General features: G+C 32.0%; 1 protein-coding gene across 3 annotated transcripts in view; it reads left to right on the forward strand.

The window, feature by feature from the left end:
• Positions 1-3,527: 3,527 nt before the first annotated feature.
• Positions 3,528-26,494, forward strand: part of LOC130447880 (facilitated trehalose transporter Tret1-like) — a 56,270-nt gene continuing 33,303 nt past the window's right edge. For 2 of the 3 annotated variants that reach the window (XM_056784921.1, XM_056784923.1), the window contains exon 1: positions 23,727-24,021. In XM_056784921.1, the coding sequence (XP_056640899.1) occupies positions 23,898-24,021 (124 nt within the window). In that variant the 5' untranslated portion in view covers positions 23,727-23,897. Of the gene's footprint in view, positions 3,679-23,726; positions 24,022-26,494 lie in introns of those variants that run through there. The other variant, XM_056784922.1, reaches the window with a different exon arrangement.

Genomic DNA, 26,494 nt, shown 5'->3' on the forward strand with positions numbered 1-26,494 from the left:
GATCATACAAAAAGAAACCCTCAATATTCGAAGTATAGTTGATAGATGATCTCAACTTAACGCTCAGCAGGCTCTTTGGGACATTGTTAAAAAGATTTTTGGCTTAGGTGCAGAAAATTTTCGCATCCTTGCGATCTATTTTATTAAGTAACGCATATTTGGTTCGAAAACTACCTTGGATTAGTCTTTCTCTGTTAAAAACGTGAGCAGCATGAAGTGACAGTATAGTCGTTTGTGTTCCTCAAAACTTTGATGATTTACTCTAGATGAAATAAGTAATCGGAAGTAGTTCGTTCAATGTTATCTATGAATACGATATCTTATTTGGGAAGATTTTGTACATTATCTCTTTGAAAATATTGTTAGTCTAGAAATTATTCGAATAGTCTGATGCTGTTCGTGCTTATTTCCACTTTTGGTCATAAGTTAAAATATATAAGCATAATGAAGTAGGCTTGTAAGGCGTGGGTTTTCCACTGACACTTCTTTCATTGTTTCCCAAATTTTCAGATATGATTCGTTTTTATTTTCAACTTCCTCAAGCATTCTCCACATTCTAAATTTCCTTTTCGTTCTTTTACCTTGATGATGCTACTTTTATCGTCCTCTGAGATCCCCCGAAGAAGTCCCCATATTGGATATTCTGGAATAGTACAAATTCGGGCATAATAAAATTAGGGGGTGCAAAAAACTAAACTTTTCGGAAAGTAACTTGGCAAATTTTGTTTAAAAAAGTAATTCAATGCATAATTGACATGAAAAGTAGGATTATTATTGACTACTACTTCTCTCAGCTAAACTCTTGCATAATTGAGTAGGAAGCACAAATGAAAAAGTTGAATTGTATATGATTTTATAAGAAGCAAGAAGCCTTTCCTTCTTATCAATCTTTCAAAGAGGAAAATACTGTGAACAGAGTCGATAAACGTGGTTATAGATAATTGTGAATAGAGGACTGTGATTAATTGATATGGAATTATTTTGTGAATATAATCATAAACATATTTGTGAAACATTGTTATTCAAAACCTACAAGGCATATAGAGCATAATGCTATATAAAAATTTAGTAACTTTTATTCATAATCTATTCCAAACTCTGGTCAATAACTTGATTCATAGGGTTATAAATGGAAAAACTTAGTTTCCTTGAAAATTGCGGATAGATTCGATGTGAAGATTTTCTATCATGGGACGCCTGTTTCTGTGAATTTCCATTAAAACTGTTAATTGTGAATCAAACTGATGAATTGATAGCCTGAAGTTTGTTATTTTTCAAGTAGTGTCCTTTGGTTTCTCGGAAGTGGATGAAAGGAATATTCACATCAAATGAAGTAGTTTCGATTTTACATGTCAAATTGCTGCTGTACCTAAACCATCTCCGCATTCGATCCATTAGGCTTTATACCATCTAAAATTAGTGTTGATCTCGGACAAATACTACTTCACTGTCTTATATAAATGGGTGTTACAAGTAATTTTTAGGCAACTCAACGCACGTTCACATAATACATGCGAAATTATTGAGTTTCTTCTAAAATCTGGCGTTGATATTGTGCCGTGGCCACTAAGGAGATTCAAAGTCAATCGGACATGTGTGTGATATTTTTAGGAGGAATCCTATTTTTACCATTCTATATTGTAGCGCATTTCTCCACCAAGCTGCTTATAATGAACCTCCACAAGAAAACAGCAATCACCACTTTTTTATGATGTCTAGACGTTGATAGGAGAGAATCCAGCTATGGGGTCACCAAATATTCATTAGTTTTTTTCTGACTGCAAGTTAATCAAATTTTTCAAAATGTTATCATTCAATTATCATGAATGAAGAACGGTAAATTATTCCTTCTTATTCCCTCTATCCTTTAAGTTATTGTGACGTGATTTTTTGATACATTCTCTCATTTATTGTCTTCACAAAAGTATTCAAGGGTAGCTACTTAAGTCTTGAAATATGGCAACACTGATGTGAATATGTTAAATCTACAATTGCCATTATAAAGTTTGATGAACTTACTAAGAAGGTGAAATCAAACGAGTTCTCTTTGAGTTGTTCTCAGATACTTGAAACATTCATCTTAATGAGAAAAAAGAATCACATCACGAACACTTTTGTGCGATAATTTTCTATGAATTTCGACGTGGCTTAAACCAACAGCAGTGTGCCTATCAACTTTTGGTGTCGAAGTACTCTCTAGAGCCATATCCATTGGGTTTAGCTGGTTTTTCGAATTTTATCGTGGTCGTCCAAACTCAGCTGTTGTACCAGAAAACGTCGATGTTGTGCGTTGCTGACGTTGGAAGATCGTCATGTGACATAACGTGACATTAAGGCATTAGTTCCACTTGGAGACATACAATATTGCATGAAAATTTGGCTTTCAAAAAGATATGTTCACATAGGATACCGCATAATTTGACAATGTTTAAAAAAAGCTCGTTTCAATTGGTGCACATAAAATTCAATCGCGGTGTTTAAAAAACATTCAGTAGATCATTACAGGTGACTAATCATGGATCTTTGTATATGAATTTAAAAAGAAAACAAGAATCGGCTGTATGGGTCTTTCAAGGCGAGCCTAATCTAACAATAATTGTTCTCGCACGAAGCACTTCGAAGAAAATTTGTAACTGTTTTTACTGAAATACTGGACATGTTGCCGCTGTTCCATCAGAGCAACATATAACAGTTTTGAATGGTACACCAGCATTGGTTTTCCAGGAATACTCGATAAAATCAGGTAAACCAAAAGCAGAGACGAATCATTCGTCCTCACGAAAATGCGAGGGCTGACACGTCAGTACAAACAAAAACATTTTATAACAGTCAAATCATCGAATTGATGGATCATCTTCTGCACAGTTCTTCTTTGGCACTTTGGCACCCAATGATTTCTTCCCATTCCCATATATCAAAATGAAAATGAGGTATCTCAATCGAAATGATAAAAACTACTTCGACCATTGATTCAAACGTATGCAAAATGTATTGATCTTCTTGGAGAATATTTTGGAAAACAATAGAGCCATATCCATTAGTAAATATTTGTTTTTAGGTGTCTATCTAAAAGCTTAATTAGCAGCCCTCGTATTTTAGAACAAGTAAGAACAATTACATATTTCTCCCAAGCGCGAATGTGCGTGGGAGTTTTTCCGATTTGAATGCATGAAGGTGACCAAAAAAGTAAAACATATTGTAACTTCAACAAAAGTTGATTATCGTTGTTTTATATTTAATCCGCAAATATTCCAATTATCTTATTTGTATGTTAAGATCAAATTTTTTGTTTTCACAATTCTTTATTTATTAAAAATTTCATATGAATTGTAAACTTTAGGTTGATTTTCTTATAAACAATTTTTTTATTATAAAAATATAAATTGATTAACTAACAACAAAAGTTGGTACACTTCATATTTAAATTCACTTTTATCTAAAAATCAAACAAAGGTATTAGAAAATGTTATCAAATCTTCAAGTAAAAATTTTCTGTATACATTGAAATAAATTTCCAAAATAATCTATTTTAATTGTAAAATACATAAGACAACATGTCAGAAATTAAAGTGAGTGAAAGCTGCGATTCAGAAGAAGATCTAACAATTGGAGAGGCCATTGAAGCTGAAAAGAAACACAAACCTGACACATTGTTTTTATATTTCGTTGTCTTCACAGGTAGGTACAATTTTGATTCCTAATTTCCACTTTTGGATTGAATTTGAATAGTTCCTACGTTTTGCCTGCTATAACTCAAATGCAAGTGGACTCTCAAAAATTTTCATTGTTTCAATCTCTCTTTCAAATATAAGTGCAATAAAGACACAACATTCTATTGTTTCAAATGATTTAATTTCTCTTGTTTTAGTACAATATATGCCCAAATAATATTATATCATTTTATTTGTTATTACTGGTTAATGAGTAAAGATTTTTGTGAAAATTAACAAATGAATCTATATTTATATTTGGAAATCAATTATTCTCCGTACTAAAATTCTATTGTATCATACTCAAGGAGAATCATAAATAATTTATGATTCTGCATTGCTTTTTACTAAAGTAACACATTATTGGCAAATTTGATAGTAAAATCGCTAGATTATTTCAAAACATTTCTTAACATAAGAGTATTACCTTAGAGATATTGTCATGTGATATAGTGGCACGTCATAATATCGAAATTCTGCATATCAAGCTGAAAGTGGCAATTCAGAAATTTTCCAAAAAAAATCTAGACGAAATACTCTTGTTACATTCCCATTAGAAAAAATTGGCATGGAATACCAGCCGATACGTTGCGTTGGTTTTTTATAGTTTCTTCAATTTCGATTCAAATGACTGCTTGGCCTCATCAAAAAGTGAAACTTAATTTTTGGGTCCTGATTCATAATCAATTAATTCAGTTCTGCAATCCCTGTTATCTCCACTCATTATTTTTTGAGGAAGGTATTTTGATTTTAAATATATATTTGACAAGAAAAAAATTCTCAATACCCTTCACTTGGCAAACCTCGTACTGTAGAGTGTGAATCAACCACCGAATTACATTCGGTGTGGGTCTAACTGGATTTGGTGCATATCTAACGGATCCTGAGTATCTGTTGTCTTTATCTAACACCGTAAATTATAAGATAAGTCATTTAATAAAAGGCAGATAAAAGGCAGATAAGGCATTTAATGAAATAATGTTCATATGACTTGTGGAGTTCTGAGCCGAGTGTCGACATCAGTCATAGTTGAAATTTCTATTCTCTTACTTCCAGAGGAAGTTTAAGCCGAATCGTTAAATTCAGCTGTACTTGGATTAAGATTATTATTTATTATATAGTGGCTCACATTTCTAATCAACGAATTTCTTAATGTATGTACAAGCATTCCTTGTTATTAAAATCTAAGAAATAAATTAAGTGAATATTATGTTTTTTGTGGCTATGAAGGGATGCATTTTTGGTATAAAAATTTTTTATGCGAATTTGTTATCTCAAAAAATTTTTAAAAAACTGTTCATGTCGTTCAATATCTATCTTGTCTGATATTTTCTGGAACACTTCAGTAAATAACGAAAATTAATATTCCACTAAGGAATTTGTGTTATGGAGGATTGATAGGTATAACGTTAAAAAAGACTTGCATATGATGAGAAATTCCTGCTCTAGTTTAAAGAAAGTAGCTCATTTGACAGAATCATTATTTCTACTAAACTTCGGAATTGAATTTTTTGTGGTAAGAATTCACATATATCATATATGGATATTCATCTTTTGGAAAGCAAAATTTGTTATTAACACATCACTAAATAAGTCGTGTGACTTACTTAGAAAAACATATTTTTTGCCAAAAATTTATTTTATTCTTCAAAGTAATTTCCTTCAAGAGCAATACAATCATTCCAATGCTTCTCTTACTTCTCGTTGCCGTGCCTGTAGATTTGTCGTTTGCCTCAAAATTTGCTCCACTTTCAGCAATGGCTTCTCCATTTCAGCTGGATTTCTTACAGGCGAAAATTTTTTTGAGATCATCGATCAGCCAGTAGTCACTGGGGGCCAAATCTGGACTATACGGTAGACGAGGAAGAAATTCGAAGTTTGATTCGTTTAATTTAACCATCGCTGCCATCGACTTGTGAAGCGGTGCATTGTCTTGGTGATACAGTGGTTTTCTCTTCGATATATGAAGCCGCTTTTTCTTGATTTTTGCATTCAATCGATCCTGCAGCTCTATGTAGTACTCTCTATTGATTGATAGTCAATGAACAATATTCCATGCGCATCCCAAAATACTGGAGCCATAACCTTCCCAGCTGGCTGTTGTGCCTTTGGTCGTTTCGGACGTGTTTTACCAATTAGGTGATGATAGTTTTGATCCCGGAGTGAATTTATGGATCCATTTTTTATACAATGTCACATTCGATGCAAAAAATCCGATTTATTTCGTATAAACATGGCCAAACACTATTCTGAATCTTGATCGACTGTGACTAAAGGAGGCACCCACTTCGAAAACAGCTTTCCTATGGTAAAGTGTTCATGCATAATTGTGAATACAGTGCCTTCTGATATCTTTCAGCCTCAGCTATCTCAAGCAATTCCAAATTAAAATTAGATATAATCAATTTGTGTATTATTTCATGTCATCGGTATCTGAACGACCTTATTTAAATTCAGAAAACCAATAAGAAATTGTTTTCGATGGAGCAGAGTCCGGATAATACTTTTGTAGCCATTGCTGAGCTTGTATGGTATTTTTTCCATCAAGAAGCAATGATAAATTAACACACGAAATTTTTTTGGTAGCTCCTTTAAGTGACTGCCACTGTTTTCTGACTACCTAATCGAAATTTCATGAAATTTCATTCTGAAAGTTGGTACTCCATAAACGTCATGGAGTTCTCAATGTGTGTCAGTCACATTACTCAATGAGTGATGTAATATGTGTTATGTCTTACTCCTACTGTCTAATTCTAAATTAATCTAAAAATATAAATATTTCGCTATTTGTATTGATTTCCTGAGGTGCTTAATTTTTCAAATCTAAGTTAATTTAGTAATAATTTGAAATATACTCGTATATCACATATATACCAATACCTTCATGTTGGAGAAACAAAACATCACTTATTTGGCCTCCATCACTGATCAGTTTGAGTTGTTATGGACTGTCTAATATGCTAAAGTACCCACCTGTATTGCATCACTTGGATCAATTATCAACTTAGAAAACACGTAAAATTCTTATTCAAAGCCTTGACTTGGAAATCTTACCAAATTTATTGAGGCGACGAAAATTCAGCATTCTGTTAAATTCATATTATCCCAAGTCGGTTTCTACTCACCAACTTTTGAACAATTTATTTACGGATTGTTGGAGGCTGCATTATGACCACTTAGGCTACTCAGTGACATCGATAATGGTTCAACCTAATGCACTGTCTTTCACCGTTATGCTCATAATTATTGTTTCTCAACTCTCCAACGACGTCAAGCAAAAAATTATCACGAAGCTTATCTGTTCTCAAAGAAGTACTAAAGGTTTCTGAACTACAATATGTAATATACCATAATTGAGATAGTCAAGTTCGAAATGATTTTATTCTTCATGGTTTATCCATTTGCGGATAACAATTCTCTCAAGATGGAATGCAGATTATTTTTATATCGATTGAGTGTTTTCGAATGATTCGTATAAATTAAGTATTTGTAAATAAACAGGTTAATACCGGATATACTAATTGTTTAACATCCTAAATACATTTTCACTAATAACAAGATAATAACAATTAACTGAATACGTGTAACAAAACACATACCAAATCGTGACTATCTTACAGCTGTTCATTTAAATTGAAGATTGATATTAATTATCATAAATAATTGATTAGATTATATTTAGAAGTTTCAGTCATCATTGTTAATATATTAATCCCACAATTATTAAATCATAATTATGGAACAAAATATGTCAGATTAGTCATTAATTGTTTCTAAAAGATTAAATATACAGATTTTATATGAATATAACAAAACAACAGATATTTGATAGTATTTTATATTTACAAGATGCGGCTGAATTATAGAAGAAATTCATTATTCTGCAAGCAATTTACAATAACATTGAAAATGTCCAAATTCTAATTTTGAAATAAAAGAACGTAGGTAAGTCACCTCACTTAGTGACTCAATTGTTGATACATTTGAATTGAATTATGTGGCTTGTAATACCCAATTTGTGAGGTCTTTCATTATTGCATTCAGGAATGGCTCAGTGAGTCAATTATTTTTTCTATGGAATGACCAAGAAATTATCTTAATTGTTAAAGGCTCCACTGCAGTAGTTCAATATTTTAAGTCACTCACGCGGTATTTATCTTTCAGTGAAAAACAATTAAGATCAAGAAATACATGAAAGCAATTAACCAATCAAGTTGCAACCAATTGATATAGATAAAATTGCCTGTCAAAATTTGAATTAAAATAACAGTTGAGGTTCTGTTAGATAGATACCTACATCAGATTTTATGTGAAAAAGTTCAAGAGGTAAAGTATGCCTACTTTATTGCAAAATAAATACAGAAATTTCACTTCTTCTAGGGTGTGGGAATAAAACGAAAATCAAACAACAGGTTTGCAATTTTTTCAATGCATAGTAATTGGACACACATGTTGGACTTCCCGAGATATTCCAAAATGTGAAATTTGATGTTTATCAAGTGTTGACAATAATTTTTATAATAACTCATAGTCAAATCTTAAGACTAAGTACTATGTATTCTGAAAGTCGAAAAGAAGCATCCGTACAAAGTTATATTAGGACCACTTAATAATGATCTCGATAGAGATCTGCAGATTTTTTAGGATTTATATACTCGTAATTCACATTTAATTGAATGAATTATGTTGTACTAGTCCTTGCTAATATGTTTCCAAAGGTAATTTATTCAATTTCATTAGATGATAAGTCAGATGAAAACGCAGATTCTCGTAATGCATGTCATTGTGAAATCTGAAAGCAGTATTTTCTTAGTAAAGGGATTGGTAGACAAGGACCAATAAAAAGAGATTCTTCACTTCTAATGTTTTTGAAATACTGCATTTAAAATTGAAAATCAACCAATTTCAAAATACTTTTGAGGAATGGTGGTAAACTTTTCGGTTTGGGTTTTCTAATTCAGCATTGATGAAAGTAGGTATATTATATAAATATGGTAACTATTCCAAATGCAACTATCGATATGATTTGTAAATTTGTAATGATTAGAAGATCATAGCCTTCTCAAAGGAAGGGCTTACAAAATATTATTGTTTTGTACGCAGAGAAAATTATATTATAAAAAACATCTTGTTAACATGGAATTAACAATAATAGGTATATTTTTTCAATAAAGCAGGAAGAATTCTTTTTACATTGTCCCATAATATATTAGTAGGCCCCATGAAAATAGGACTGGATGGTTGAAAAATGTGAGAAATGTCAATTTTTTCATAATTGAGTGAATCTAAGTTAGAAGAAATCATTTTGTTGCACATTTTATCAGAAAAGTAAATTAGGAATCTTATTCCACAGGAAAGTAAGTTATAGCTTCGAATTAATTTGTAAAAGTGAATTGTCATAGAATAAGCAGGAAAAAATTATGAAATCCCATTAAAAGAATTTTTTAGATCCAACCAATGGTTTTCAAATACTTTCCACATTTGGATTTTGAATAGCAAATCTTGGCATGGTTAGTGAAGAACAAAAGACACACTAAAGCTCTAGAAATACAATATTAAAGTGATTTGGAGTCAGGAAAAAGGGGCAACTACTTATATTTTTTATACTTTGTTCAAAATATGTATATCATTATAATATGAATTAACATAGCACAGTATTAGAAATGATAGTGTAGGCTTGACAATAAAACTATATTTAAGGGTTTCTTTCTCTTCATCACAAACGTCTTTTTTCGTATACCACATTTTTTTGCTATTTTATTTGTTTTTAACTCTCCTGTTTTATTTTCCCTATGGATTGGTACTCATGTTTTGGAGCTTACTGTTGACCTTATTATTTTTTTCGTACAGATATTATGGCTTTGTCTTCTTCGCGATTAGTTATATAATGATAAGTCTTGCTTCTAAATTCTCTCCCTCGCTTCGTATCCGTCATTCTTCATTACCGCTCCTATATATACCTAGTTATGGTCCTCGAAATTCATTACTTATGATTCTTTTAGTTTTATTGGGAAATTCCTCATTGTTTCTTTCCATTATAATGTTGAAACTTCTATAAATATAGCTTATCGTTGAATGGTAGATTCACTAAATCTATTATTTTTAAATCAGCACTGCATATTTTTCATAAGTCGATATCCAAAGTGGAGAACTGTGCTACACATTGTTTTTATGTCCGCTTTCAACTTACAGTGATGCTTAATATCTATTCTGATACAATATTGAATAGCGAAAAGAAAAACTTATTTTCGTATTCTCTGAAGATTTGGAAACATTCTGATATGTTTTTAATTGTCCAGATTTTCTCAAATTGTATATCAAATTCTTATCATATGGATTAAAATCTGTCTAAATTTCAAGCTTATTATTCAGAATAAATGGTTATATTATTTTAAATAACTGTTTTTAAAACTACTTGTGAAGTTCCACTAGATGCACTGGTATAATTTGACAACAAAATCAATAACGAATCACATACTTAATACGTTTATCTGTGATTGAAATCGATAGTGATAATGAATTTAATCTTTTAATTATCTCAAAATCAACAATTTATTCTAAAAAATAATTTAAAATACTACGATGCAGTTTTATTAAAATAATTATGAAATGAACACGTGAAGAACTTTTTTAACGCCTTCTTCATTTGCAGTCTGTAAAATTTTACAATGAGCAAATGGTTTAAAGCAATATAAACTGTAGGAGAATCACTCAGTGGTGATTTTCCTTCACTAAAAAAAATCTTTTGATTGAAGGATAACCACACAATACAACACTATGATACTAAAATCTGTCAGACAGATCACACGGAAGATGCCTTCTAAGCCTTCGCTGGATGGAAGGTCTCATTAGAGGTATTATCGATTGAAATCTTTCTATAATTTCTATACTTGAGCTGGATGGATGCAGTGCCTTATAGTTGAATACCATAGCTCCAAACCAAATGGGTTTTAGTGTGACTTTGTACATTAGCAGCTTGTTGTCGATTGTTAGATGGGATTTAAGACCTATTAACCAGTACAATTTGCTTTGTCTTGGTTAGTATATGTGGGCTCCAGGCTAGCCGTCAATCCAGATGAATTCGCACTCTCTTTTTGCTGCAGAAGATGCCCGTTTAATATCACAGTTGGGCAGGTTCCTCTCCGTTGGATATAGGTACCATGCACAGTTTTATTTTCATTTACTTTTAGTTTTTAGCCACAAGGAAATGGCGTCCAAGATGGTCTGCAATATATGAATGACCTAGATCCTGGTGAGATACTAGAGCAGCAATCTCTTCTCCATATATTGTGGTAGTTAAGTTATTTTGTGTGGGAATATCAGCTGTATATATATATGATAGAGGATCGGGTCAAGTGCACTTGTGTGATGTAATCTTCGATTTTGCCTTGAAAGTTGGATTGTAGGGTTGGAAAAGGTTGTAAGGAAGGTCCATTAAACTAGACCTTGTCTGGACAATATTCTTTATCCTCAAAAGATTGATACACTTTTTTGTGACTCGATGAACTTGTTCTATGGGGACATGTTGCTCTCTAAATCTAAATTGGTGGTTAGGTATTAGTCTTCTGGCTTCTAAAACCGGTTCTTTTTTCTCAATCAGTACTTTTTCAAGAAATTTTGACATAACTGATAATAGGCGTATTGGTATGTAAGATGTAGTGTCTTAAAACTCGCTGAGAAACTCTTATTTTTTATCGCGCACTCAATTTGAAGCCACTCTCTTGCTTTTCGTAAGCCAGGTTACACACACACACACACACACACACACACACACACACACACACACACACACACAGAGAGAGAGAGAGAGAGAGAGAGAGAGAGAGAGAGAGAGAGAGCGTACGCTGCCGATCGCTTATTATATTCAGTGATTTTTGCTGTTTTCAGCTTATATCATTTGTTGTATAGATGTATAAATAAAAAGAAATACCATATATCACTTTTAAACTATATTTTTTATTGTATAGTTCATTGGCTCATTTATTATTTCATCGGTTATATGTTATTTCAATACTATTTTGTAGTGTGCATCATTGGACATAATATTAATAAAGAAGAAACTTCAAATAGGTGGCTTCCTACGACTACGATTAGAATGTGCTTGACGATCCGGAAACTCATAACGAAAAATGCAGAAAGTGTCAGCAAATATCAGAGATCATTCAACATATAACATCTGCTTGTAGTGTGTTAACTAATACTGACTATCTGCTCCGACATAATCAAATGTGCAACATCATTCAACAGAAACTAGCCAACAAATTCGGTTTTCTCAATACATACACAGTACGAGTATACTTCAAGTACCAGGAGCAGAGAGTGCTTGAAAATGACAATTTTAGGTTTTAGACTCTACTATTGGTCTATTATCACCGATAGACAGGTGATGAATAACAGACCTGACATTGTGGTAGTTGATAGAAGAGTCAATTTTGGGCATAGTATTTTACTGATGCACACTACAAAATAATATATGATCGATGAAATAATAAATGAGCCAATGAACTATACAATGAAAAAATATATTTTAGAAATTATATATGCTATTACTTTTTATTTATACATATCACAACAAACAGAAAAAAATTGAACGCGCTATGAAAAATTCGAGTATCTCAGTGAGTATCAAAATAATTTTTTTTTAATTGGGGTAGATTTTGAAAATAATTGTAATGAAAGACATGAAATTAGCCTCAACTTGCGAACTTAGCGAATAATGGTACATTAACAAATTTGTTGATATTTTCCGACTAAATTATATCCGCCGCAAGTTTATTGTCATCTAAAACCATTATGCTCAGCTCTTAATTAAGGGCTAAATAATTTTGAGAAAAAAGTTAAACACGGAAACCGTATCGATTTTTCCGACATTTTTGAATCGCCTCTGCCAAAGGCTTTTTTGAACGACTAAACTTCTGACATTGCTTTAACGATGTTAGTTGAGACCACCTTAAAAATGTCTCTAAACAATTTTTACGTGGAAACAATTTCGAGTTTTCTCGTATGTTCCAACGTGGAAAACCGGCTGGCATTTTCATACTCAAACGTTTGATACCGGCAGAGTAGCCATTTAATTATGTACTTTTAGGGTTTTACTTACAACTTTCAGGCTCTGATCTTGGGAACGGTTTCGAGCCGTTTTTATGAAGAGCTCTTGGACTATATACTTCATAATGGTAAAATAGGAAATATGATCTAGAGATTCGTGTTTTATTTGATTTACTATTCTATGAATGAAGTCTATTTTATTTAGTTCGAATGAACTCGCTCGAATTATGGAATTTTCATGTGATGTGGACATTCGATAGCTTTTCATCCATTTATTTAGCTGAATATTTCTCTCACTTCAAACTAATATCTCCAAACATAATAAATACACTTGATTCATTTCTATTAGCAATTTACACTTATATAATGTTACATATATACAATGTATTTGAATGAAAGCTATCTAGCTTGTATCAATCTGAAGAAAATACTTTGCGTCTTTTTCAGCGTTATTGTTTCCATGCCACTTGTTTCAAGGGTATAGATATAAAATCCATAACTGCTTTACACTCGTGTTCGTACAAATGAGAACAAAATGTTTGTCATATATAGGGTCATTGAAAAGCTCATAAAAATGGAATCTCACTCTCTCACTACTTTTATAACTCTTTTAGGTTCCTACTTATGTGGTTATTGGAAAATAAAAGGTTTTCTTTTTAAATGAAGAAGTTACATAAATTTTTTAGAACTAACGATGGATAAATCAACGTAGCAGATATTGAAAAGATCATCCACCTTCTACTTCGCATGGATACTTAATTCTAAATGAGTATTATTAACAACAGCATGGGCAGTCAAAATCAGAAATTTGATTGAAACCTTGAATCAACGTTGAAAATTCTTGTTTTAAGGAAGAACAGAAACATAAAATAATTTCAATCCTAAGCGATTTTCAAACGCTGAACTCAAAAAAGGAATAAAAGTTGCTGCATCTGATAAGTAATCGGAAATACTTTGAATTTCTATAGATGTGTGTTACCCGGAATCTCACAAAGTAAAAGGTGGAGGATATTTTTAACATCTGAACCGTTAATTCACTCACTAGAACTACTTAAAATGTGTTTGTTATTCTTTATTTTCTCTTTCCATTTACGAATAACCCCTTAGGTAGAAGAAAAAGATTGAAGTCATATACTATACTTCACGAAGGTTTCAGTGATCCTACTGTCTACCTACTTTCTTATTGATGTTGCATAAGATTTCGATTAGAATGTAGCTCAGATTTTTCTACCTCTCAGAGTGCTTTATTCTAGTTCTGTTTTTGTACTGAGACCGTCATGTAATGGTCTTCTGTTTCTATTCACTAATGATATGTTTGTCCTGGGCTTTGACCCCTGGAGATATGAGCCATTTGGATCTAGAATACCTAAGTATACTTCTGGTTTATTTTTCGTTATTTCTTTGCTACCTTGGTGATTCTAATTACTATTCTAATTACTAATTACTTTGTTCTTTCCCTTTTTCGTGAAATCACTGTAAATAATTCAATAATACTGAGCCTCTATAATGGTTATATTATATGTTGTTACATTTGACTGCATCAACCGCTTTTCAGAAGTAGAAAAACGTTGACTTCGCAATTTAATTTTAATCTGCAGAAATAAGAAGGAATTGAGTGCCAAACAAGGACTGTACGGTGCATGATCCATCAATTCGATGATTTGACCACTCAGAAACGTTTTCGTTTCAACTGATGTAGGTGAGCTCGCATTGTTGTGGTGGAGAGTGATTCGTTTTCTGAGTTTTTGGTAAACAAATGCTGGTGTATCATACAGAATTCACCATTCTACGTAGTTGTGAAGTAACGGTGGTGATATGTCCATTTATTCCCTGTTAAGATCTTATAAACGTCATTTAAAGCAACGTGATTGAATTTTTTCAGCATTTTTTTTCCTCCAATCGACATGAGCTTTTTTAAGCGATTGTCAAATTATGCTCTGTTCAATACGAATAAAACTTTTTGACACATATATGCTTATGCAACAACTCAAATAGCACTCGTAGGACAACAGGTTTTGAATACACTAAAAATAATAAATTTCATGATACCAATGTCAGATTTGACATATTCACATTAGTATTCACTTAAGTAGCAGCCCTCATAACAGGTTTTCATTTTCTTAGAGTTTATCAAGCTTCCAATTTCCCTTATTACATTGGTTTTTATTTGTGAATATGTTTGTTCTTATTTTTGTTTCCTTAGTTTGGGTATTTTTGTATCTCTTGTCTCCAAAACCTCGTTGCCTTTTTGTTACTGCCAGTTCAGGTTACTTAATTACTTCTATTCAGTGTTTAACCTATTTCTGCCACATTCCTTCTATTGATTGCTTTTAGATTCGATCTTTCCAGTTTCCAATGTTTTGATACTATTGATGTCTTCAAATACTGCTGTTGTAGCTTCAAAGATTACAAAGAGAAATTGATTCAACCTACAACTCTAACAGAACCAGAATGCTGTGTACAATCATCAATTTCCACTTCGATCTTGCTAATATTTTAAATACAAAAGTGGTTGATGCAAAGCTACTCTACAGAATAGTTCAAATGTAATTATGAACTGAAATTTTAAGTGAAATATAAAAATGAGTTATGGTTATATGTATTCTTATTCTGTACCTGGTGTTTAACACATAAAATTTATGCATCATTGGAAAAAGTACGGTTCAGGGTTGGGGGAATTAATTCCAATTCATTGTTTCACAATTTTGCAAATGAATTATATCAAAATTTTCTATTATTATTGCCAAGTGGTGATAATTTTGGGATACCAAAGGTTACTATACATGGGACGATATTTCCTTAGATCGATTACACATTTATTGGAATAACTTACGGTAAGGTTTGGAATGCTAATTGCCCCGACAACCTTGTCCTGATGCATACATGACTAATAGTTGATCAGTTTACCCAACAACAAAGTTTCAAACTATTCATTAAACGTCAAATTTAAACTTACTGGTATCTGTCAACAGTCCAATATATGTTTTTGTCCTAAAGTATCTGAAAGCTTTTTTTCACACTTAAATGAGGGATATGAATTTAGTGATTCTGTTCATTATTTAGGTAACATACAAATAAACAAATTTCATTATATTGCTATAAATTTTTCCAATATTACATAATTTTGGCAATCAATCGTCATAGGAGGACTTGTTAATTAATTATATAAAATTTTTTAATGATTTCTCTTTCATTAGTATGATCAATTTATAAAATATTGAACTTCATTCTTAAATAGATGTCCATGTAGAGAAGCAGCTAAATTTAAATATTGCGAAAGCGATTAACATTGAATGAGTGAGTTGTAGATTAATGATAAGAAATTTGAAGCCAGTATTATATAATTCAAAGGGCTTATGCAGCTACATCTACTAACTAATTCAATTTCTCTAACAAATTTTATCTAACCTCACCAAATCTAATCTGGGGAGCAAATTTAGATCCATCGCTATTAAGAGAATTTAATTAGTCTGCAATTGGTCTACTACTTACGAATCATCAAGTATATCTTGATAATAGCAATTTCATCTAAAAAGGTGAGTATTTTTAATGAAATGAACCATATATTGGGGTAACACTGTAACGTAATAAATTTATGATGATATCAATATATCTAATAATTTGTATGATAAAATATCTTTTCATTTTCCAGGAATCATTCTGATGTTAGTCAGTTCAGCGACAAATGTATGGACGTCTCCAGCCATCATAAAATTGCATTCGAATGATACAAGTGAGAACATTCTAGGTAGAGAAATAACTACAATTGAAACATCATTACTGTTAGGAATACCAGTCTGCAATCTATGGGTCTTGGAATGTTTCTAAGTATCGTAGGATTAGCTTTTAGTAATAATATTTACTTAATTATTGGATTCATGTGCATGATCCAAATTTTTTGTGCTGGTGTGTGGGGAATACTTCCAGTATACTTAACAGAAATATGCGATGATCATAACCGAGCTAAGCATGGATGTCTAATGACTGTTTTTTCTCCCGTTGGACAATTGTATGGTCTTATCATAGGACCTATGTTCAATCTTCGCTTATTCACTCTCTTAATAGGATTACCTTTAATACCCTTTTTATTATTATTCTTACTTGCGCCAGAAAGTCCAACGTACTCTCTTACAAAAGGAAGATACGACGAATCTCTAAAGACATTGAAAAAATTGAGAAATAATAAAACTGAAATTCAAATAGAACATGATTTCAATAGTTTAAAGAAAAGTACTTTGTCACCGGATGAGCAGAAACAATTCAGTTTGATCATGCTTATTAACACTAAAGAATGTAGAATTGGGTTATTATTGGCTTTATTACCAATTCTTCTTCAAAACTTCTGTGGTATTCAAGTAATAACACCTCTTTTGGGACCAATATTCAATGATTCGGGCTCCAATATTTCTGGTGACAATATCGCTATTATTGTTGGGACAGTGAAGTTAATAACTTTTATTATTACTACATTTATTATAGAAAGTACAGGAAGAAAGCCAATGCTGATTATATCTGCAATTGGAGCTGGTATTTCCGCCACTTGTTTGGGTATATCGTTCTATTTAAAAGAAATAAAGTCACCTTTAATCGATAAATTCCAATGGGCACCTTTGGTATTCATTTGTATCTATTTTGTTTCATATTCTATCGGACTTGGTCCAATTCCGATGGCTATAATGAGTGAATTGTTCACTTCTGATGTGAGGGCAACTGCCATCGCTGTTATTTCTACTTTGAGCAGTCTTTTATTGGCTATTTATACCGCCCTCTATCCCATACTAGCTGAAATGATTGGAACGCATTGGTGTATGTGGATGTTTGGGGTATCTTGCTTTTTTGGATCTTTCTTAATATTCAAGCTTTTACCAGATGTTCGAGGAAAAAGTATTGCAGAAATTCAAATTGTATTGAAAAATTATAGAATATTTTAAATTAAAAATGAATAAACACAAATACTTCACAAATATATTTTTGTATTAATATTATATAGTCCCGAAAAGCGGTAATTATGGTACAAAAGGTACTTTGAATACAGAGTTTGTCAGTTTACTACGACAGCTCCTTTGCCGAGATAGGGATTGCAGTGTCAGTAGTGAAACACACATGGAACCATACATTAAGATGTGTATAATTAAAACAATTTAGAAAAGGGTTAAAAAACATTTACGGATTGTGAATGTCATAGTAAGTAAATGGTATTAGCGATTTAAAAGTAAATATCAGTCAGTTAAGGATGTGCCACTATTATTGAATTTCAAAGATATGAAAATATGCAAAGAGTGCATGCACCTTTCTATTCAATAGGTTCACTGAAACGATCACGGAATAATTTATGAACAAAGAAAAATGCGAAATTGATTAACGGCTTTTTTTATTATGACAACACCTATACAACAATGTTTTTTATTCGTTAGCTTTTGGCCTATCGACATCCATTTTATTCACCAAATTTAGTACTATGCAGCTTCTATCCCTTTCCTACAACGGAACATATGTTAAATGGAAAAAGTTTTAACACAACTTGGAAAATATCACGTTAGATGTAGTCGAAGACGATATATCGACTTCTAGAAAGAAAGCTGGTAGTGAAGGTTTCGACAGTGAGTCAAGTGAATTGCCAGCCAATTCAAACTCTAAATTACATTTCAATTTTTCTTGTTATATAGCATTCTTACCATTGTTGCTTGCTTTTGATATCACCTTTTTGGTCATAAAAAAAGAAAAGCTGTCATTCTCAATATTTCTCAGTGCATTTTCACACAAAATTACTAGCGCTTTTTTCGTCATTTCATCTAAAGCAGCGATATTTCCTCACAGGAAGCATAGAGCTAACTCAGGTTTTTTGCATTTAATTCCTGTATAGCTTTAGAAACGAACCGAAAGATATTTTGAGCATTAAAATGTAAGAATTGAAAAAGTTAACCAAATGATTCCATTGGCCAAATGATCTCAAATGACATGAATCGAAGTCAATAGACAACATAAGACATAGATCAACGTCAATTGGCTCCAATGGACGTCAATTCATGTCGTTAGAGCTAATTTTTCATTTCACAAACTAATTATCTTGAGAAATAACAACATTTTCCTTGTTTCATTTTCCATGGAAACTTCGTTTTCCGAATTAAGATTTCTGTTAATATCTGAACACGCAGTAGCGTATCCAGCCAAGTTCAAATAATAGAGCTGGCGAGCAGCACCTCGTGTAATATTATACGAACCATTCGGATCCATTTTTGATCCCCTTATAACTCAAAAACCATTTCACGTGGCAAATTTGGCTCATATATTAAAATTTGCAAGATAAATTTGTGCACCAAATGCCATAAACACATCTTGAACGATTAATTAGGTTATAACGTTCAAAAATCAACATTTTTATCACTGACTAACCTATAGATCAAAACTCTAACCCAATTGAAGATGACTCAAAAAGTTTTGATGCAGATATGTAATTAGGTAAAAACTAAGGAATAAATCAGAAACTGGTGATTTTTTATAATTTTCTTATAATTTTTCACTCAATTGATAGGAACACTTAACTTATTACAGTCGGTTTTTATGAGGATTTTAAGGTCTTTACGTGAATATATGACCAGTTGAATACCTCCCTTAATTTGTTTTAAATTCAAACATCTCCGACTTAGTCCTTATAACTCCGATTATAATCACTGTCGTATTTATTACATTAATAGTTTATCCGGCAGACTTGGTACTGCCTCAACCGACAAATAAAAGACCTAAACTTGTATAAAATGTACTTAAAAAAACAAAAGGAATCCTTTTCTCATTAAAACTAAAAAAAATGCTCGATATGAATGAAGGTTTCTATTTATAAGGTTTCAATTTGATATTGAAACAGTTATGATACACAGTTATCATACAGTCTGTTAATCAATTTGAAACTTTCTGATAAACATTTTGTTTTGTGGTGCGTTAATAAATAAATATGATGGTTTTCAGACGCGCGAATACGCGACGTATAATTGTCCATGCGCGAAATAAGGAAACTCATGATCATCGCATAAGTCAGACGTACCAGATGTTGTGAACGTTTATAATCGACTTGTTGAAATCATAGGTATACGTGGGATCAAGATATCCTCTTCTTTGTACTTTCCTTTCACGATTGCTCCCTCAATGACGTTATTCATCACCTTTTTCACAGCCAGTCTTGTTCCATTGCACAGTCGTGGTTTATTAATGTTACGCAGCATGATGACAACTGATTCTACTTTCAATTGCGAATTGTGAGGTGGTAATCCAGGCAATTCCAGTGAATTTAAAACCTGCGTGGGATAGTGGACTATGTCATCCTGGTTCATAGCGGTGTCGACTGTTTTGAAGGAAACCAACTGTCCCGGAAGAAAATTCTGAATAGTCGCATTGAGAATCTCGATATATTTATGTTGCGCCGCACATATTGCTCGTTCACCCAGCCAATTATGGTTATTGAACTATTGCGCTCTATCTGGGGAAACACGTTAATAAGCTCCTTTTTTCAGTCTGTTATGTAACAGAAATCTGTGGGTAATGTGATGAATCCGGTCGAGGTGTCCACTGCAACTTTATTATTTCCAATGTCTAACAACTGCTTCGCAAACACATTTGCAGCTGCAAAAATACTCGCATGTTAGTAGTAAAGTATCACTATCACAAAAGATCAACAAAAAAGAGCACATAACTTGAAGTGTCACTATCATAAGAGTAAATAAAGTTCTCGCACACATAGCGGTTATCGTCACTCACAAAGATAGAAGGGTGCACTCTTTGTCGGAGGTATCTATCGATATAGATGATGGATCGACATATCAGTTGTTTGTCAAAAGTCAAATATTATGGTTGCATTCAGAAATTTTATTTGTGACAAAACATCAAGAAAAAACAAAACTAGGATTTAGTATTATTGTTTAAATATTCAGCTCACATCAATAGTATAAAAACATACGTATAAATAATTAAATAACAGGCAATTCGGTGCAGGGCACGCGGTGCGATGCCGGAGCAGCGAGGCGATAAAAACTTCACACGAACGTGTCCGACCTAGTGGCAGCTGTACTCTTGGTATCTGACCTATTATGTATAAAAAGTAATGATATCCTATCACAAACATAAATGTGAAATGAGAACCAAGTTCAGTATTATAATATATACCTTGGTTGTTGACAAAAGAAGTGAGATCTAATTGGGTACCAAGTTCAATGGTCAGTTCTGAAATTTATTTATAATAACATGAAATATCATTTCTTCTTATAACTTAGTATAATACATTGTAGCTTAAGGTCAGAATTGGATAGTTTTCATATACGAATTTCGCAAATTCTGAACCTATTATTTGTCGGTTCTTATTTTATTATTTCGAAAATTTGGTTGGCTGGTAGAAACTAGCCGAACATAATAACTCATATATGAGAGCTAGCCAAATTAGACCTTAGGCTACAAACTATTATCCTTAGTTATAAAATTTAGATTCAGATCTTATAAGATTTACATTTAGATCTTATAAGATTTAGATCTCACTTCTTTTGTCGTTGAAGTCAACAACCAAGGCATATTTATATCATAATATTGAACTAGGTTCACATCTCACATTTATATTTTTGATAAGATATATAGATCTTTCGCATCGAGGATGCAACGACTTTTTTACTTTCTTGTTTTGTTCACTTTTTAGGCGCATACTAGATAAAATTTTAACAGATTTTTCGCCAATAAAAAATCCAAAAGACATTGTCTCCGTTAACTGTAATTTTTTTCCAAATGAACATACAAAAACGAACAATGTAAAGAGAAAACAATTGTAAATAATAATTTCAGCTACATTTACGAAATATTTAAAATTATGAATATAATTAAATTCCAATTTTCTTTTCTAAATTGATATAATAACCAGAAATTAACATTTTGTTCATTTGTTTTGACGTACTTATGACAAAAATGGGGCCTATGTTTAAAAACCAAACTGTCAGCACTTTTTTGGTTTATAAATGACAATAATATTGATCATATTTGTACTTTTTTGAGAAGATTTTATACACGAATTAAGTCATTGTGAAATTCACGTAATGCTTCAAAGGAAGCATGAAATTCTAACCAAACGTAAACCAACTAAAAAGATATTCTTTTTTCGTTGTTCACGAACAAAAATAGGATAGACCGTACTTCCAAATAAGAACGAAATTTTATTATTTTTTCATTGATAGCTATTAAAACTGGAACTTAACGATTGATTTGATTAAACAAATCGATATATTTTTACCGAACTGCCTCTTTCTGTTTTATTGTCAGAATTCATAACATCCAGGTATTTGTTACTAAGATAACCGCCAAGTGATGCATCACTCCGTGATATTTTGTTATAAAATTAAAAAATGACTAAAAATAGATGATACCAAACATATCATTATTTGTTTCGAATCATCATTAGATATATTTGATAATTCTCTTGATGTGTATGGGTTTCGTTAATTTAAGACATAGTACAAAAAACTATATAGGTACATACTTCAAGAGAAAAAACTATAAACATACATCAAAAGAAAAAGGTGTTTCGTCCTTAGTATTAGTATTAGAATCAACCTATTCGAGGAGGGAATGGCATTATTTTTCCTCCCTTGGTATAAGAATAGTTATTTCAATGTACATGTTGTACTAACAACATGAATGAGGAGGAAATTATTTTTACTATTCTCGTCAGATGGTCAGTACTAATCGAAATGATTGCGTATTACTGTTATTATGGAACGCGTAGTTAATATTAAAATTGGAGTGTAAAAAGTATCCCTTACTCTCAGAACAATGATATGGAATTTCTCGTCCATATTTTTTATCTTAACAATTATTTTTTAGTTTAATTAAATACAAAAGAGTGTGTAAATCGAATATCATGAATTATGAATTATTTGGAAATCTAATCATTCCATGCAAGGCTTCACGGTCATGTCAAACTCAACCTATTGATTTTAACAATCAACTTCTTTTGATTGTATACCTTTTAAGCGAAGTGCCACTGTATAAGTTTGTCCAACAGTAAACAGGCGAGGACCTGAATAAACAATAGTATAATTAACCATATAGCCTTATGAATCCATAAATATTCATTGAGATACTTTTTATAATTTAATCACCTAGCTAGTAGGTACAGTAGACTGTGTTTCTGATGCTGCGTCACTGGAATGCAATCGTTGAACCTGATGATATTGAAAAGGGCTATTATTAGGATATTATTCTATAAGATAAGATCAAAACTAATGTATATAACTTGTTGCTGATATAAACATTAGACAAAAACCTATATTCTTATAGCAGTGATGATATAACAATGAAATAAGATAGTTAATTAGCTTGAAATTTCTGGAGTGGAAATGTTAGTTTCGCAATTTTAAGAAATATTGTTATGAACTTGTCCTCGACATGGGCCGTGAAGCCAGCCTATGTCGAAATATAACGAAAGGAACTGTAAAAAAATAACAACCACCTCTTTTTGTCAATGCCTTTACTTTCATATGAGGGGATTTAGCTACGGAGTGGCTTTTTGAGAATGTTGTCATTTTATTTTTTATGCGAGGCTGTCATATTACTAAAAATGAAGATCGGTAAACTATTCCTCAATGATTTTCCTAGCTATATACTTTCTGTATATAAGATTTTGTTTTTTTCAATTTAGTTTTGAAAGCAAATTGTTACTATTCTATCCATCTATCCTATCTATATAATAGCTCATTCAAATATACCGTTTGCAACTTCTATTTTTCTATTTCTATCTATTTATTCTCGTTCATTAATACATCTATATTTGCTTCTTCCATAGAATCAAAATGTCAGTGAAATAATTTCTGCAATGATTTATCATTATTTGCATGTTTAGATTTATATTTTCTGTTTTTACCATTCGTTATCTATGCCATTGTTTTTTTAAATTGGTATTTTTTGGTTAATTATTTTACAAATCCTATTTGTAATTATCATATACATTGAATAACTCAACAGAAGTTGGTACACTTCATATTCAAATTCATTTTTATCTAAAAATCAAACAAAGGTATTTGAAAATGTTATCAAATCTAATAACAATTTTCCTTATACATTGAAATACATTTCGAAAATAATCTATTTTAATTGTAAAATACATAAGACAACATGTCAGAAAATAAAGTGAGTGAAAGATGCGATTCAGAAGAAGATCTAACAATTGGAGACGCCACCGAAGCTGAGAAGAAACAGAAACCTGATACATTGTTCTTATATTTTGTTGTCCTCTCAGGTAGGTACAAATTTGCCTTTCATTTTCGACTTTTGTACTTGATTATATGTTATAGATTTACATTTAAACGAATTCGTTGTTGTTTGTGATAAATTGAAGAAATGTTTTATAGTGACAGTGCAAATATTTACTAATTACAATTTTCAAGACCCTCTGAGTGCCAACCAACGTCAATTTTTGTTTGTAAATGATTTGATACCCATTTCATTTGCTTCTTACAAAAATTAACAAATAAATCATTAACAAGTTGATAAGCATGCTTATCTAATAAAGTAACGCATTATTTGTTAAGTCTTCTTAGTGATGGTATTTTGATTATACAAAAATATTTCTCATTAGAGAATTTCCGATATTCTTAATCACTTGGTAAACATCTAACTGTAGTGTGAATTGACTACTGGAGATGGAATTACATTAGGTGTAAGTCTAACTTGATTCCAAAATATCTTTAGTATCCGTATTTTCTTCATCTAACACCATTGTTATTCAAGGTGTTCAAGGTGTACATGCCAGAGAACAAAACAGTGCGACTTTTTCTGCCACCGCATTTAGCACTACATCCCTTTTTGCAGTTGCAAAAAATTGTACTCAGTAGTTGTTCTGCACGTGGGAGTAAAGTTTGAACGGGTTCTAATGTATTGTTGACCAACTTTCAGCCTGAGTCTGTAGGATCTAGCTAATAACCAAGCCACAATTGAACTTGGTAAAATTAGGTAGGTGACTTGACTGAAAAAATAAGAAAGTAGCTAAAAATGATAGTTAACTCATTGACAATCAATATGCTCTTCAATTTCACAAAAAAATATAGTAAAATTGATTATTCGTGATTTTTTTACTTTTTTTGCAAATTGGCCTTATTAATGCCAGAGGTTCCAAATAAGTCCCATACAAAATAACACAGGTTTTTATTTGTTTAGGTTAAAAAATAAAGTAAAACCGACTGTAAATGAAAGATCAATTTATTTTAACTGTATCTTGAAATTCAAACAATATAATTTTGAATCGTGTAAAAAGAAAAACAATTAAAAATTTGAATTAATTTAAGTGTAATCATTGCAAAAGTTTCATATTGTATAAGAAGTGCATTTTGGGCCGATAAATTCGTTTTTTTTCCGATTTGGTAAGTCCCACGCATTCTTCTTAAACATTCCGTATACAGGCGTAGCACATCCTCATATCTCTGATGTGATCCTCGTTACCAATGAAACAGTACCAACTGTCTTTCTGTGAGACCCCTTTCTGCGAAGACTTTTTTGATGGTTTGATAATCACACTACTTGTAGATGGAATTCATGGATTGAAAGCTTGACTGCTTAAAGATTCGATTTCCATTCTCTTTTGGATGAGTTTGGACTGTTTATTTTTCTTTTTTCTCATTTATCTCAGGTGCAACTTTGTTTTTATCAGAAGGAGCGTCAAACAAGTTAACCATTAGCTTTTGAGCTCATGAATTTATGATTTTTTTTTCTCTGAATCCTTTTGGTTTTTATCTTGGGAGTGGATAACATTTCTGTAAAGGGCGTGTTTAGCTTAGATTTTGCGTCTTCAAAGGTAACACTTGGTAAAGGTTCCATATCATTTTGGTCTTTGGAAGAACTTTTAGGAAGTAACGGTTTGATCATTTGATCGTTCTGCAGAAGAACTTTGTTCACTTTTTGTAGTTTTCTTCTGATTTGAGGAAGTGGTTGAGTCTTGTTCATATTCATAATATGTCGAGGTGTCATTGCCTTAGCCCATACTTCAGAAAATATTTTAATAAAGACTGTACTTCTTAACTAGCGTTTAGGATTGTTCATCCAATAACAAAGAACCTCGTCGTCACAAAAAGATTTAAACCTGTGTTATGAGTTGTGTTACTTGGCAAACAAAATAAAGTAATGTCGTATTTTTGAGCTGTTTAACAATGTTCGCATCTAAATGAGATTTGACACCATCAAAAATCAATAAACCATTTTTTCTTCCTACTCGAAACTGTTGAAAATGTGCAATATACTTCACAAAAACATCGTGTGTCCTTTGGGTGTCATAACGGCCTTGGTTCCAGTAGGAAGATTTTCTTCCCATTCTGGTTTCAGCCTCTGACCCTTAAATAATATCATCGGTGGTATGTACTGACCACTAGCATTGGCACATAACCCGATTATCACGTTTCAGCGTGCTCATGTGCTATTCTCTTGGTCCCTTTCATAGCAAAAACTTCCTGTTGGTGGCGCAGTGACACACGGCAGCCTGTTTCATCGATATTGTAAATGTTCTGAGGCTTACCAGCAACATCCAACTCCTCCATGAATGCCTTCAATTTGTCGAAGAAATCGTTGACAATCACTTTATTAAGTTTACTTGCTCCGAAAAATTCTAGGGAAAAGTTCAATTTCTTGATAAGACGATAAAATCGGATTTCTATCCGATATTCAAAATTGCCTTTAAGCCTGGTTGATAGACATTCCGTTTCCAATAGCATTCAAAGCCTGCT

The sequence above is a fragment of the Diorhabda sublineata genome, chromosome 8 (genome assembly GCF_026230105.1).
Source record: "Diorhabda sublineata isolate icDioSubl1.1 chromosome 8, icDioSubl1.1, whole genome shotgun sequence".
Lineage (NCBI taxonomy): Eukaryota > Metazoa > Arthropoda > Insecta > Coleoptera > Chrysomelidae > Diorhabda > Diorhabda sublineata.